Source organism: Dendroctonus ponderosae, unplaced genomic scaffold, assembly GCF_020466585.1.
Source record: "Dendroctonus ponderosae isolate FM_Combo_2020 unplaced genomic scaffold, Dpon_F_20191213v2 Dpon_F_20191213_6, whole genome shotgun sequence".
NCBI lineage: Eukaryota > Metazoa > Arthropoda > Insecta > Coleoptera > Curculionidae > Dendroctonus > Dendroctonus ponderosae.
The window spans coordinates 13,860,191-13,877,356 of record NW_026018814.1 but is presented as its reverse complement, the minus strand read 5'-3'; the positions used below and the strand labels follow the sequence as shown (position 1 = coordinate 13,877,356).

The 17,166-nt window shown below is 36.2% G+C and overlaps 1 protein-coding gene across 9 annotated transcripts in view; it reads left to right on the top strand.

Moving 5' to 3' along the window:
• LOC109543812 (homeobox protein homothorax) overlaps positions 1–17,166 on the top strand; it is a 250,340-nt gene that overhangs the window by 102,350 nt on the left and 130,824 nt on the right. For 8 of the 9 annotated variants that reach the window (XR_007281844.1, XR_007281843.1, XM_019913687.2 and 5 more), the window contains one exon: positions 8,246–8,369. Coding sequence is in view for 7 of the 9 variants with exons in the window: in XM_019913687.2 (XP_019769246.1) it covers positions 8,246–8,369 (124 nt within the window). In the remaining 2 variants the exon portion in view is untranslated. Of the gene's footprint in view, positions 1–8,227; positions 8,370–17,166 lie in introns of those variants that run through there. The other variant, XM_019913689.2, reaches the window with a different exon arrangement.

Below are 17,166 nucleotides of genomic sequence, written 5' to 3'. Positions count from 1 at the left end.
ACGTTGGTTTGTCAAGTATCATCAATATCGTTGAAACTCTTTGGACTTTACGTTGCATACTTTGACCCTGAATACTTGGGTCTAACTATTACAGTATTGACTGCGTTGTTCCAACAGGAGCGTGGAACTGACATGAATTAAACAACAAAGGTTGCACGGTTCTTAAATATTATAGCGAGCTTTAGGTTTTCACAGAACTTAATAATTCTGCACATTCAAGCATGGGGCAAAATGGCATGCATTTCACGTAACAGTTGAAATTGATCCAACAATAATTTTTTTAAATTTTTGCTTGCGTCCAATCCACATGATATTTTCAGTTTTTAAACTAACATGGTTTCAGGCATTTTAGTAAATGAGCAATAAGTAACAAGGCATCTAATCTGTGTATCAGTGTTCTCTGACAGATCGTCGCAACTTTGGATAATCTAACATATGCAACATTTACTCGTGACCGTAGAAATTATGAAAAAATGTATTTCAAAACTTGCACTAGCACACTAAATATGTTGACTTTCAAAATGAATGAAAACAGTCCATCGATTTTCTTCATTCGGAAACTGAGTTGCAAAAACGTTCTCGGCCAAACAAAGGAACATTATCTAAATAGTCTAAGAAGTATTCAAGTGTGTTTCACTATTGAGGTATTCTCTTCAACTTTTTCAAGCTCATTTTTTACACTGATCTGATTCGGTGCTAAGTATCTAACAATTTTTCGTTAGACAAATATGTTGAACACATAAACGAACTATAATTACAAAGTCAAAAATATGGCTCTGGAGAGTTGTCTGGTGGTACTTGGGACGAAAAAAAATTGGAATTGCAAACACACTCGAGAGTTCTCAGAGCGCTGAAATGCTGCTCAACTTCACTACATAACCACAATTCACAACATCAGTTTTTGTAGTTTACGATAGTTGTTAAGAATTAACAAGGGAAGGAATAAAACCGTGCAAATTTCACAGAACGATAGAGGTTTGTATCGTTTTGTTCTGACCAAGCTAACTTTGAACTGAAGTCAGTTTTCGAACAAATCACTATTTGAGATTCAAGTTGCTCGCCCTTGCCCAGAGATAAACTCAATTCTAGGGGTACCCAAAACTTGATAAATTATCCAATTTCAATGCCCGCCAAAGCCTCAATCGGTCAATAATCAACTCAATTCCCTTCACTTTTCAGCAACTAGATATTAGCCAAACCCTTTAAATGGAATAACAACAATTTCGATTCATCCTGTAAATTCATCGAAATCACTTTTTCTGTAAGATTTATTTTAGATAAATTGTAAAACAGACTGATTTGAAGGAAATAATGAAAAGTTTCCATGCATTTGCTTCATTTCCTTCAAATCCGATTAGTCCAGAACACGCCGCCTAATGTAGGCGCCTGATGAAACATGAAATTTGATTTGGTGCGAAGTTTTCCACATTTGCAAGATAATTATAACAGCTAAGTAAAATGTAAACTTGAAATAATTCTATTGGATTATTGTCAAGAAAAAACAAGTTGAAAGTTTTAAAATTCAAAATCCAGATCATCTAAATTTCAGCTTCGCTTCTCCAAGCTTAATGCCGCGTGCGTTGCACGATTTATGATGCATCACAAATCCTAACCAATGCATCAAGTATGCCCATTAATCATATTATGAAAAACACTTCCAGTGACCCATATGGATCGAGGGTTACATGAATGCGTTCGCTTTTAGTTTGACGAAAGCCAAGTTTCGAAAGGGAGCTTATGGGAAACTTTGAAGCGCGATTTTAGGAGGCCATCGCATCGATTTTGTTAATAGTGCCTCATTAATGCAGAGAACATGGGCATACTAATGTATTTGTTATGTTTGGAAAAAGCGTACATTATTTTCGGGTGGGAAATGCAACTCTGGATGGTCACTTTCTGTTACGGCGAGATTTTTTATTTTCAGCTATCCATGTTTTTGGCACCAACGTTTTTTATGCTTATCAACTAGACAAAAAAGGAATTTAACCAATAATCTGGTGTAACTATGAGTGTTTGCTTAATTAAATGCTAACTAGATAAAAAAGTCCATGTGAATTTCGTTTGAAAAGTGTGATATCTACATATGAAATTTACCTATTTGGGAAAGCCTGGATCGATTCCAGTTAAATTTCACATGCCTATCAAGTTCCGAAACTGTGCATTTAGGTCCCAACTAAGCACAAAACCTATTTCTGAAAGGAATTAAATTTAGGTCGCTCGTACATCTACAATGAGGATTTAGATGATGACACGTTTGAACGTGAACTTTTGTTTTAATAAACCTTTGTTCTTTGTTCGACCAAGTCCATCGGCCGGTCAACCATACATTATTAGTTGTAATGATAATAACGAATTTCATACAGTACCAACAAAAATGTTCCCAGTACGAACAGTAGAGTTTACTTGCGTGAAGAGAATTGTGTTCAAGACAGTCAGTTGTTATGTTGTAGGCGCGAAGGATTGTTGATAGAAACCCCAATAAAATGAAATAAAAAGGTTTGAGTACCGCAACACCACGTTGCAAATACAGCAACATCACGCCATTGCAACCGTCCATTACATGGCATGCATTTGAAATTATATTGCATAGCCTAGCATATTCTGCGCCTACGGCATAAGCTAATTAGGGTTCTATTAAGGCATATGAAGCCCATTAACTGTTCAGTGAACATATGCTTTTAGACGCACAACAATAATCAGAATTAAAACACTACTTATTAATGTGTTAAATTGACTCCTCGTTATGTGATTCTCGGCTTGGAAGGAATGCACTAAAATCATAACCTTGTCAGAGAACTGAAGAGTGAAGAGCGAGACTTTGATAACCATCTTTGCTACTTGATCATACGTGAAATCAAAACCTCAAAATGGTCGTAATTCATTATAATTCCAATACACGCTCTCTCGTCCTAATTTCCATAAAAACCATATGGTTTTGTCAGGATTCTATTATTAGGGAATTATTTAATTTTAATCGATTGATTCGTACGCACATTCTATCGAAAAACGTTCAAATGTGTGCGCTTTACATTTCCATTGATTTTCATACGTGCAACAATGCTAGAGCGCAACCAGATGCATTTATTGGCGAGAAAAAATCGTCGATTTCCTAACCGACAGAATAGAGCCAATATAGAGCACTAAAAACCGTATCAAATTATAGGTTCCGATGAAAAACTGGCGCGCTGCTTCACAGTTCATTAATCGAGCGAACAGTTGGAATATCAATTAGAGCTGCCGGTAGAGCACCTTGTATATGTTTTATTAAATATAACTGGGTGTGTAAAAAATGAGGTAAAAAGCGCGAACGAGTTAACGCTTAGCCGGTAAATAACTATCCTCGTCCAGTGGGGTGTAGCGAGTGTTTCCTACTTCCGCTTATCGACATATGGGCCCTATTCGTTTGCGTAAATTATTAAGCGCGGCTCATGCAGTATGTGAATTGTTGCACCAAATGAGTTGGTTTTATGATTAGGATGCTGCGTCAAGATGTTGCTGTTTATCGAAAAAATGATTTGATATTTAAATAAAAAAAAATTAAATAAATGTGTTGTGCGCAAATGTGCAAATAAGTAACACGAACTGGAAAACAAAGTGTCTTTCACCTAGTTTTGAGGTCTGAAGCCTGACCTCGGTTCAGAAACAGTTAATATACGTCTTAAGAAGCATTACATTTAGCATCTTCAAAATCAACCTTAACATGTAGCAAAAAGAAGCTCAATAGCTTACACTCAGTGTGCAATCAAGAAATATCTTACAAGGGATGTGGGCTGACTGTCCATCTTCAAACGTATTGATGAAAGAAGTTTTTCTGTCGAGTAATCTCAAACTACAAGCCACTCAAAATAGCTGAAGCTGAAGGCGAACCAAAACCTGTAGCTATTTGGCTATACCATACAAAACCGGTACTAGATAAATACTGCCATAGTAAGTTAATCGAAAAAAAATCGCTGGCCGTAAATCATGCGGGGAGAAGTTCTTCGCTCTGACCCACAAACTAACCCAGAAAAACTAATCCACAAGACAAAAATTGATGTAATATGCTTTTAATTGACGGCATAATAGCAGGTCTGTTTACGCGGTTGTTCATCGAATGCAAACATATTTGTTAGGGCAAGGGACGAGTGGTAGGAGTGGCAGAGTAATTATCGATTCTCGTTAAACTTTAATGCGAATCGCTGGTCTCAGATTATGATCTTATCCATTTTTTATATGCCACTGGATCTACGATAATTACTGAACTAATCCGGTTTTTTAATTTAATTTGGTTTACAGAAGCCCAACGGCAAGCAGCAGTTTTACTGTTAAAAAATCCAACAGGAAAACTGATTAGGCGATTTAGATCTGAAGTTCTCAATTTTGCCATTTGTTGGTCACAATTGAACTATGAAAAGATTAAATTTTTAAATTCAGATTAGGCCTGTTCAGATGATTGCCATTTTGTGCCATCTGCACTTTCACATCGATGTAGTTGATCTACTGAGGAACTTTCATCAAATGTATCAGATTTCTTCTACCAAAAAAATGAATACTTGCTTGTACAGCATACTTGCTTCAATTCAAATACAGCATACAAACATACTTGCTTCAATGTTTTATAGGTTTTCGAGGAAAAGTTATCCTCTTGAATACAATTTTTGACAATTTATTAAATATTATGTCAATTAAAGTAGCCAACAAAATTACATTGTCTTGAATTTTCGATGAAAAAATTCTTAATTTTTTAAATTTATCGGGTAAACAAAATGCAGAAAATGCTTTTGTCAAAAGTATTTCAAATCCGCATTTAAACAGTTTTCAATACTTTTACAACAAATATTTATTCGAGTTGTCTCACAGTTATATTTCATTTGGGGTTTATTTGTTAATTTATTATTGTAATGAAGCATATGAAATGTTAGCTGTTTTGTTTGCGAGTTATTAAAAACCTTTAGAAACGCCAAGGCAGTATTGTGCGGCCTTTGAAAAACTAACTATTCGTTAAATGGGTAGCACAATTTTGTATATCAATTATTTCGTATTGCTCGCAAACCAACAAACATAGGAAAACATGTTTTTGACTAGAATGTTGCAAATTCATTGCAATTTCAAACAGCTTCTAGGCAATTGTGCAGCTGCATTCTGTGGTTCAGGAGAAAACTGCAAGAATGTATGGAATGAGAACTCGCCACCAAACTTTCAAAGAAGGGTTTCTAACGACATGATTATATCTTTTGGGCGATTTCTCTTGACCGATTTCCGCTGACTTTTTACCCCATGGACCAACTCTTTTTAACATACAAATCGAAAACCATCTATATTTTATCACCATATTACTACTGTGAACATCTGAAACAAAAAACTAGCGAATTATCTTAATTTTCTACTTTTATGTAAGCCTGGCTTACTGGCCGCAATTATTGCCTCGATGTCTTTGCATGTGTCAAGTAAGATTATCACAAAATAATTAAAACGTAAGTGGCGTTCATAAATTTCGCGATTTCCGATAGACCACATACATACGTGCAATAAACGATCGCGATTCAAATATCTCTCAAATATCGTGCGTGATGGCGTTTGTTGAGAAACATCTGCAGGTTACTCAAGTGACTCCACTTAAGTGCGCTCGGCATTCGCTCAAGACCCACATAGAGATATGTGTTCCAATTATTTTAACGGTTCTATAATCTGGCTATTACCATACCACGCTAATTCTTATGCACATCGAACGGCTCTTAAAGAGATAAAGCAAGACATGCAATAATAAAACTCATTGTCTATTTAAGGTTTTGCAGTAGTTAAAATTTTACGAGTCGTCCGTAAAACCGAAAAATCTCGATGCTTGCGCGAAAAAAATGGCAAAATAATGAGCGTGAAATGCCATTTAACTTTAGTCAATTTGACAACACAATTAGGTCGTAAAACAAATGTGAAATCGGCTACAGAGTATGTCTAGTGTGTAGTTACGGCTATTGTGGGATCGTAACCTTTTTATGGTTCCTATGAAACACTACTGGCTGGTGTAACTGAGCAGTGAATTTTTAATCTTGCACGTTCTGTTAGGAGATAATTAAAAGATTCTTTGGGCGGCTTGCATCGCTACTGGCGCCAAAACAATACACTCAATCCAGAATTATAGAGAAATATAAAAAAACAATTTCAAACAAAAGGAAAACCTTGATTGGATGATTGTCTTGCGTCCGACACACTTTTTCTATGATATTAAATTTACGATTTGTATGATCATGTTTCATAGAAAATTCTTTATGAAAAATGCAAGCAAACGACAAGTAGGTTCAATAATGAAAACAGTTTCGAGTTTCACTTGGTTTTCAAAGTTTCAGGATTATCGTAATTAGTTGATTGGAGAAACTCCTATGTTTGGCATCGTGTTATTTGAATTGTTGTAGTGACTCTTGATTCCCTCGTTTTTTAGTTTGTTCAAACTAAATTAAGAAAATTAACTTGCACCAAATAGAAACCTCCCGATCCGGTATCTTTCCCATATTTGTCTTGTAGCAAATGTGAGACGTAAGAAAAGATTCATATAAATGCAAAATATTACCGATGCTTTCATATAGCACATTGGAGTAGGCCTGCGTAACACTGTGTTCAGTTGCGCTATTGAGTTGTTGCCGCTCTCTGAGTTAAAAAAGTTACTTATGACTCATCGGTTAATGAGTTATAAGTAATTTATTAATGCTTTACGAGACCCGAGACTGGAATTTTCATCTCTAAAAAGAAGAGTCACCAGCATTTTTTCTGAGCAACGTTTTACTTCTTTGTTCAAACAACCAAAAAGAGTCATCTAGATTTTGCCAACAACAGAACTAAGTCTCACGAAATTCAACTAGTTTTCTTGTAAAATCGATATTATCATTTTTTTGCTATAAAAGATTCACTTTTCCATTATTTTACAGTAAAACGTTAGGAAAAACGCGTTTTTTTTTGTTTAGATGCAGTGTTTACCCAATTTTTTTTTAAATACCCTGATATAATTATTAGGGGTTTGTCCATGATTCGAAGCTGCAAAAAGTTTTCCAACCACTTTTCTAAAGCGGTTAAGGAGGCGAGTGTTCCAATAAAATTACTCTTATAATTTTTCACAGAAAATACCTAAATTTTCAGTATTTTAACTGAAAAATTATGCGATATTTTGCGCGATATGCGAAATATTGCGATTGAATAGTAAAGTTTGTTTGAGCTAAAGCGTTTTGCATTTAAATGAAGTTTTCAAAGTTTATGTCTCAGTTAGGAGATTTTTTAAGTTCTTCACACCCATGGGAGCGAATCTTTATGATGGGTATTCCAAATTTTACAGAGTATGTACCTAATTGAACGTTGTGATAATGGTTGATTTTCTAAAAATAACTCAAAATTATTTCACTCAAACCTAAATCCAGATATAGTCTAAATTTGATTTAATACTAGAGAGAACTTGATAAAATAAATGCATTAAAAATGATTATCCTGGATATATTTTTCATTTCCCGGTCATGGAAAACAAAGAATGCCACTTGGCATTGTATCGTCCGTCATCAGAAAACCTCCACATCATGAATATTCTAAATATGATAGTGACATGCGAATCAGATGGCGAGGTGTCGTGTTTTTATATTTTGTGCTACTCAGGACCCCTGCGAAAGTGGAGTGTCATGTCTCTTATGCTCCTTGGGGAGGATGCCTAGTAAAGGCGCATATGATGTCTCTCGAGTTTAATATTTACCTCGCGGTTGCACGAGAACTGAGCATCTTTTTATTGAATTTGATGGCATAACTGCACCGTAACCTTGCCCTTTTCCTCGCCCACGCACACCAACCGCAACATTCACCACGGTTTTAATAAATAACGGAAACCGATAGAGCGTTGTTAAACGTTTCAGTAAATTGTTGACAGCTTTATATTTGTTCAAATGCATTATCTGTGTTTCTTTATTGTAATACGTTAAAATCCTCTTAGTTTGAATTATGGCCATATTGGTTTCGCACGTCAATTTAAATCATGACCACGTCCAACTAAATGGATAATTAATATTAGAGCCTCGAATTTATTATGTCACCTGCGGCGTGGTTCGATGGAGAAACCAGTCGCTTTCAAATTTATAGACTTTATAGTTGCTTAGCACTATGGATGGAGGATATCGAGGATACTTGAAATAATCCCAGTGTTCCATCACCTTCCTTATCCCATCATTGAACATTCTTCTTTTGCCGGAGAGTTGATAAGACCCCATCATTTATACCTAAGTATTGTTTCTGATTGCAGCGGCCCCCATCGTCATCGTTGAGCTACGGGGGTCCCGTTAACGATGACGTCCGGTCACCAGGAACGCCTGGACCCCTTTCACAACCTCCCGCATCGCAGCAAAGTCTCGACGCCTCGGATCCTGGTAAGTACTAATTTTTACCGATTTTTCCCCCATTTTCAACCCCAAAAATGCGCCACATATCGACAGTCAGGCCAGAATTGGTTTTCCTGGTTTTAGAATCTATAATTCGCCAAAGAACATTGCTAGTTTTACTAAAATGAAACCACACATTTACCCACTGGCAATAAAAATTTTGTAAATCGACTTGAAAGGGTCCAGACCATTTTGGAGGGTTCGTCTTTGGATTTTAGAAAGAAATTAATGCAACCGACGCTACTGCTCTCTCTCTGGAAAAATTACATATTATGGAAACTCCTTGAATGTTATGGTAGATCGTGATGATTTTTTCGAATACCCAAACGCCTTTTACATTTGGGACATTCAATGCAATGCTTTGAGTTGGTTATTGATACCTCAACTGGACTTTTCAGGAAGTTGTCGCAAGCTTGATTTAGTTAGTAACTTCTTTTTCAGGCTTCTCTGGGTATCTGAGCCAGATTGATCTTGTTGGCTACTGTCTCAATAAGTTCAGCAGATATTTTTGCAGACCAACTCTTGAGGTTGGCCAGGAGCCAGTCCGCTCTTTATATCGATGTTCGTCTGCATGATGAGCTGAGGCAGATAGTACTTGCAGATATTCCTCTTGAAGTATAAGTCCGGGTCTTGATTTCCCAACTTTTCTTCATTCCTCTTAAAACTTGCTTTTCTGCAACGAAATACGTCCATGATAGTGTTTGCTTCAGCTAAGTATTTTTCAAATGCTTGAATATCTTCGGTTATGTTTTCGTTTAGTGTCCATGACTTTACTGGAGAGAAATGGAGGAAATGTGAGATTTCGAAACGTTCGTTTGCGCTTCAGTTGTTAGGTTTTTGACAAATTTGCGGATTTTATTATAGACGCGTAATTGACCTTCGAGTGACTTCAGTTTTCCTTAAGTATTGCTTGCAAACAGATAGTGTTTTGCACTGGTTCCGTCTGCTGGTGATTGCTTTTACTGATAAGTAAAAATTTCGCTTTCTCGCTGTTGATATTTAGGCCCTATTTTGAATATAGATAGCACTTGTATTATAGATGAATAGATGTAGATAAATATTGATTTACAATTAAACATGCGATATTGGAATAGAAATCTTGCGCACCATCATTGATAAGCATTTGAATGAAAGGAAACTTGATCATAATATTTGTTATGGCATGGAGTTCAAGGGCATGCTGGTAAGTTTCCGGTAATCGTATAAATGATGAACATGGAGCTTAGGAAATATTGATGGGAAGTAACAATATTACCGCTATGAATGATAGGACTTGGACTTTACATACAGAATATGTTGAACTTTATAATCAATGAAATACGTAGAATAAAATATTAAATATTTTCATTAGCATCAAGTGCATCAAGCAATAAAAGTTGGTCAGTGATCCATGCGCTAGGTTGCTTTCCTCAACTAATTTCCTAAATCGACACGCTCTTTACGATTAATAGGTAAAGAGCTTCAATTACGGGAGTACCTCTACAAAATTGTATTATTTACTCAAAGCCATTTGTGTTGATATGGATCGGGAAATCGTTTGCGTTCCGAAATTAAAAGTCTCTAGACGATACACGTAAAGTAATGATTATATGGAATATTAATGAATAGATGAAATGTCATTTTAGGAACAGTCTCTGTTATTATTTTCAATAGTTTTGTTGATGCGGGTTGTAGGACGTTTAATTGCCGATTACAGATGTTTCGAAACTTTTGGGCATTCTAGATGTGTCTCTTTTTTACTTGCAGTGGTGGTTTTTTAATCGTGTTTTATGCAAATTCTGCTAGAAGATTTACCGAATTATGATTTAAGGAAGTAATTAATTCTTCCTAGAACATTTTTTTAAATAATGTACACTTTTCTTGTTGTGTCTCGCTGCAGATCTGGAAACCATTTCAAGTCCTCTCTGTTGTTCCACAACATCTGCACCTCGTTCTTTCATCTTCTTGGTTTTACCATGTCAACTTTTGCTGGTGGTCGACTTCTCTCTGTTTTCCTTACACAGTTTCACCTCAAGACCATTTTTGGCTTCATGTACTTGGTAACATATTTATAAACACCCGAACCATATAAGCTGTTTATCTTTGATATCATCCACTATGTTCTATAATTTGGTCTCACCCCATAAAAACAAAAACCCAAATAAAAAAAATTTACAAGTCTCAACTGTCACTGGACAACGAGTAATTCGACATTTTGCAGCGCCACCATCGGTAATTGAACTCGCGTATAATTTATTTCCTTTCCGCCAGGATATTATACAGGATGGTTAAAAATTGACGTCATTCTTTCAAGGGGTTAAGGCGCTCACTTCCAGATTACGAGGGCATATTGCGACACTTTTGTTGAATTTACCGGTTACCCTAACCTATTTCATTTTTACTTGATATTTAAGAAGCAGCAGGTATTTACGTAGTGTTAATGCGCCAGATTATTTTGGAAAACATTGTACATGGTTTTTCCCTAAACACACCCAAACAACACTTCCGGAGGAACGACGCCAATTTGAATCTCCCTGTATTGTATTTTACTGTCCAACTGTGGGCTCCATTTAAAAATTGTTTCAGTTATTGTTAAATTTGCACAACCATCTTGTTCAAAACAACAAAACGTTAGCGTGGTGTTGAGTTGTTGGACAGTTCGATAACTGACATAGTTTAAAGTTAGCTTTGCTTGGTTCTGACCATTTTATGGAGATAAAGCGAAACAACGCGATACGGCTATTGATTAAAAAAGGAACATTAGTCACGAGCATGCGATGACACTAACTAATGCGGACGTCATAAATTGAGATTTGTGAAGCTAGATATATATTAGAATATTGAAGTCGAGCATTATACGGCTGTACAGATGTGTGTAGTGTTGAACACAATTACGCATTGTGGTGACATTAGTTAAATTCACGGGCGACTAATGAAAGTTTACGACCATCCAGCCACGTGAACGCGGTCACATAACGTCGTTTTATTTGACGTTTACTCAGTCGGTTCAACTGTCTGTTAGTTAGCGAAAAGTCATATGCATCATTATGCACCAGGACTGTTATACGCTCATTTAAATATGACATACCAAGCGAATGCTCGACTTTAACACTTCACTTTTGCATTTTTATCGCGCGACGCCCCATTCGTTCCTTTTTTTACCACCCACGACCACCATCGAAAATTAATTTCGGATAGAATTTCGACCAAGTGCCATATAAAAAGTTATTCAATTATTTTTTTGGTAGGAGCCAGATATGTTCTTAACGACGCTCGAAACAGTTGGGGTCCATATTAAAATGCTTCAAGTGTTTTACGCTGGTTGCATTCCGAATATCATTTTCAGGAACGGGAGTTGGATAATATAAGTAACAGTCAATGATGAAAACACCCTTGATGATGTTCCTAATTAAGTACGTCTTAGCGTCTTATCACTTCCTTCTGATCAAATTTTTGTGTGATTAGTCGTTTTTTCCTACCGCTTCCAGTTAATATATTTTTTATTCGAATGAATCTCAAAGTGCCATTTTTCGTGATTCTCAAGTTGATTTCTCAAGTGATGATCATTTTTCTTAACTGTTTATTTGTTTTACTTTTACGCACATGTGCGCAAAAGTAAATCTGACATTGAACGTGTCACTGTCATTATATTTTTGAATTATTTTTATTAAAAAATAACCGACAGGTTTTTTTAATTAATTACGTAGGTTTATCGACAACTATTGATCATAATATAAAGTTTACTTACAATTTGTAAATTATAACTTTGTTACTACGAGTTCAGTCTCAAAGTCGTTCAAATGGTCTATCAATCTATTTCATGCAAAATATGCAACATATACAAACACCATACCGTGAAAGCAGCAAAGAATGAAACGTGACAATTTCAAAAATGACGTTGACATCAGATTTAAAATATGAAGTTTATGCCTTTTATTTTTGGCTATTCTTATTTATTATAACTTATGATTCGTGTTGTGTTTTTAATTCGAATAAAAGATGTTGTTGCGAAAAACGACACTTTTCGCCCTTGCATCGATAACTACTATTATTGTAATCTTTGTGATAATTTTTTAATTAGCGTAGTTAGTGTCGAGGCGTTCTCTGGACGTTTTTTCTAAAACTTTTTGCTAATGTTTTCGTTTTTGCTGAAAGTCAAATTGATTTTGTTATTTGTAATGTAGTTTTTCTCATTAACATTTAGTAAATTTCTTCTGATTTATGCGTAATCCACCAAAGGTAGCAGAGCAAACCAAAAAGTTGATTTTTCTGATGGAACTATAGTCATTTGCCATTCAAGTCAGTTGGGAACAGCTGAGTGCTACAAAACTTAGCTTTTGCCAGATCCAGAGGATTTTCAATCAGTGAAAATGTCTAGGGAACTTACAACTTAAAAACTTTCTCACGAAGTATTAATTATTGCTTATGGATAGGTACTGTCTTGTATGCCCTGGTATGTCTTCTGCAATGAGAAGTTCAGTTCAGGTAACTTCTTCATCGAAATATTTCAGTATCAATTATTAAAAGGCAAATTTCACAGAATTGTGTACATGGGAAGTTGCACGCTAACGAAAGTTAAAGTTCAAATTTTTCAAAGGACTTCGAAGCGTAATTTTTTTTGTATTTTTCTCTAATCGGTAATTGAGAATAAACAGCTTAAAGTCAAAGCGGGTTGTGGCATAGCATAAATTCCAATAATATTTCTGCATTGAAACGGAATGTGTGCATAATAAAACATAATTGGTCAGACATATAATTCGAAAAGAAATCAAATTATTCATTTTGCTTTATCACGTAAAAAACGAAAACAGCAATAACGCGAAACTGAATACTCCGGGCCTAAATCCGATTACATTACTTCTCCATTCCTCGCCCTGCAAGAAAAAAAAATGAACGAAACCCATGAGCTTGTTAAAACACGAAACAAATAACGATATTTATATCTTCGTAATATTTTTATTTTCATGTGGGTTACATTATAACGACATTGCAGGGCGCTGGCATGATTCGGGGTCGAGGCCCTCCGAACGCTAATGGAAGTTGTTTAAATAGAAGAGAGCGCATCCTTCTTCGTTCTGACTACGTTAATAGCTTTCGGAATGGAATGGAAAACAACTTTCATCATGAGGCCCGAAAACAACCCCTCGTTTTCACAATAAAGAAAACGATAACGGCCCCTGTCTCTTTCGTACGCACCTTCGCGTATTCATTACGAGGTGAATCCCATTAAATTGCTGGTTAAATTTGATTTTCGATTTTTATTTCTTCATTATTGGTCAAAATCGATGACGAACGTTCACAGAATCGACTGTTTGATGTGTCTTTTTCAATCTTTAAAAATTTTAGTAAATGCGCTTTAAAGGATATTATCGTAAGACTACTGCATACTGCAATTATATATAGTAATTTGAGATCCAAGCCCTGCTCTCCTGCTTGCACACCACCAGGAACAAAATCTTCTTCTCGACGGCTTAAAAGCATGAAAGCTTACCAGTTTTAGGCAACAACAGCAGAAGCGTTTTTTTGTTATGATTGTTAAAGTGGGCGACTTGAGTGGTTCTATTCTAGGCAAGACTCAATCCTCTTGGCCGTTTCCAGCTATCAACTGAAACAAGCAAATTACGATCAATTCAATTATGACTTTTGAGGTGCACAAGGGTAGGCAAGTTAATAGGCGACCGCACTTTTTATCACGAGATCTCTTCACCGGTAATGTCCATTTAACGACTAGATCCGTGCCAGCCAGTCTATAAATGCCGAGTTGTAATATCGTGTAAAGGCAAATGAACAATTACTATCGATTTAGTCATTAGCAATGAAAGCTTATCGGGGGAACATTTATAAAACGTTTCAAACTGCAAAACAGTTGTTCAAAGTACATTTCAGTTGCCGAACTTGAAGATAAGGTTTGAGAAATTATTCTTCTGAAAAGAATAAATTATAAGCAAACCAGAAAAGTTGTTGTACTTATTAGCATATAAATGATTCGGACAAATGAACTTTTTACAAATAGCAGAGACTTGTAATTTGTCACAAATATTAATAATTAATATCTTGCCGCACTAACGTTGACTTTAACACGTCCAGGCTACGAATGGGCTTCTTGCACGTTATTTTCAAATATTTTTCTTGGCATTGTTATTGCCACTCTCTGGTCCCGATTGACTAAAAGTGTTTCAACTGCTCGGGTTTAAAAGTATATTTTAAAAGTTGATCTCTCTGTTTGAAATCAGGTCGAAAATGGCTCTTCGCTCTAGAACCGTTTTTGCGACTCACATTATTTTTGGCAATAACGTTGATTTATTTACCAGTTTATGAACTGATATATCAAACAATTTTTCAGGATCATTTGATATAAGAATACTGTCACATTATTAAGAGGGAGATGGAACACACATTTCAGAAATGCCACTAATAGTGCCGCCGTTTAATGACATTTGCACATGCGCGTTTGAGTTTTAGTAAATGCCGCCACTAATAAGGTTTGAGTCTGCCGTTGTTTCTGCTCACTTTACGTTTGGCACAATTTGATTCTTATTTTACTTCTGTTCATATCGTGGCACTATCGTGTACTAGCGCGCGAGATCTCAAACATATGTGTAATCCGATAATGAATTGATACAAATCAAAATCAAAATTAAATCAGAACAAGGCTATTTTGCTCGTTTCCGTAACACTGCCTCGAAAAGGACATAGTGCTTGGCATTAATTCAGTTACAGCCTGCATTTATTAGTGAACGGGCCCTAAACATGTTCGTTCATATCTTTATACTCTAAATATGGATACCGGTGAAGACTAATCTCAAAATAGACCAACTTAATAAGACGAGTTTTGGATATATATCACAAAAAATTGTTTAAAACAAAATTTCCTTGTTGATCTAAATGTTTGATGAACATTTCAGCTGATCATGCTTAATCATAAACAAAATAGTTTTTAGGAACAAACAATTGCATATATTCAAGTATTTTAAAGTTTAAATCTACTCAAATAAGCACAGATGCAGGCAGGGTGGTGGCCTTTTCAATGTTTTACACTGATTTTGAATTAGCGCATTCAATTATTCATTTAAAGAAGGAGTGAAACCCAAAATTCAAATAAAAGAACGATGGTTCTAAAACCAACAAGTCGAGCATTTTTATTACACTGCTCCAAGCATAAAATTGGATTCGTGTCTGGTTGCCCTTTTGTCTTAAAATTTAAAGTTCTGGGTTTTAAGGAGGGTGTTGAACAGGGCGGCGTAATTCCTTAACTCGGTAATGGGTCCGCCGCAAGAATTTGGGGCTGTGCTCTCTCCTTTCTTTACGGCTCGTCAACTTTTGTCTCGATATTTCCGCAAGTTTCCGTTTCGAAAATAATCCACCCGCCTGTTGGTTAAGATTCTATTCGAAATACAAACGACACGCCGCGCAGCTTCGAAACAAGCTTCCATTATTCGCGGTTGGGCTTTACAATTTGGAAATTGCCTTCTGTTACCGCATTACAAGGGGTGGACTTTTCTTTATTTATTTGTCACCACTAAAGGCCACCGGAAGTATTTTTCGTCGGAACTGTGAGCCTAATTAAGCAGCAAGTGCTCCATCAGCTGGGCGGCTTTAGGGGCAAAACAAACGTTCTTGGCCAATTTGTGGGGTTAAATCCATTGCTGAACACCGTATTGAACATTGGATGGGAAAAATTGGGACACATCATCATCGAAACTTATGGAACAACTCCTCATTCACAAACACTCCGTTCTGATGTTCCATCAACCCGACGAGAAACCTGATTCCATAATTAGGTTCGAGTTAACATAACAACTCGTAAAACCATAATCGGTCTTTGGAAACCCAGTTCGTTTGGGGCATATGTGGTTCCGTCGCGTGCGGTAAATTTAATAGGCGACAAACCCCATTCCGACGTCAATTTTCTTTCAAACGTACTCGGCTACAACACAAATAAACAATTTTAATAGTGCCATTTATGTGTACGGTTAGATTTACGTAAAGCCCGCGGTTTTTACTAACGCACCCTTTGCGGTAATGGTAAAACGACCGAAAAGTCGTAAAAAATTAATCGCACTTTCTTTTTGAGACGCCTGAAAAAGCTGGTTTTGAAACACAGACACATGTGTGCCCTAAGTGTCTTCTACGGATGTATAGAGAAGACATTTACAGGCTTGTAGCGATCAGTTTGCAGTGGCAGCACGACTTTTGATTCACACTGATTTTTTTTTGCACTGTTACATTTGGTAAATCAGAGCCAAAAGTTGAACTTTGCAAGCCTTAAGAAGATATTGCAGAATCAAACGTTTGCTTCCTTTTTATTACTTTTTATCTCAGTTTTTTTAGAACCGTCTATCGTTGTATCTGCTTCAGTTTGTTATTGCAGGAGATGCTAATCCATGTTAGGTATTCCTTGCCCCAAGTTTTCTACCTTGTACTCTAAACTCTTGGTTGGTCAGCATAACAATTATTAAAAATCTTTAAAAGTTTAGCTTTGCAAAGTAACATTTTCATTTAAGCATTTAACACTAACAGTATTTTATTCGTGTCTTCCGCCACTGTAGATCTCTGACTCCACATACATGTGTGCATGACACTCCTTCGAAAGTTAATAGACGCATATGGCCCGTACCCAAGAGAGAGACTAGATGGAGTACGTCATAAACATATTCATAAAATCATCCCCAGTTGCCAAAAACTGCATAAGGCATAAACAGCATAGTGCTTTCCTCTCATGAATATATATGAGCTGATTATTTTCGTCACGATGAAGCCGTTTCCACTATCGTTGAATGTCGAAAATCGACTCTTGGAGGAAATC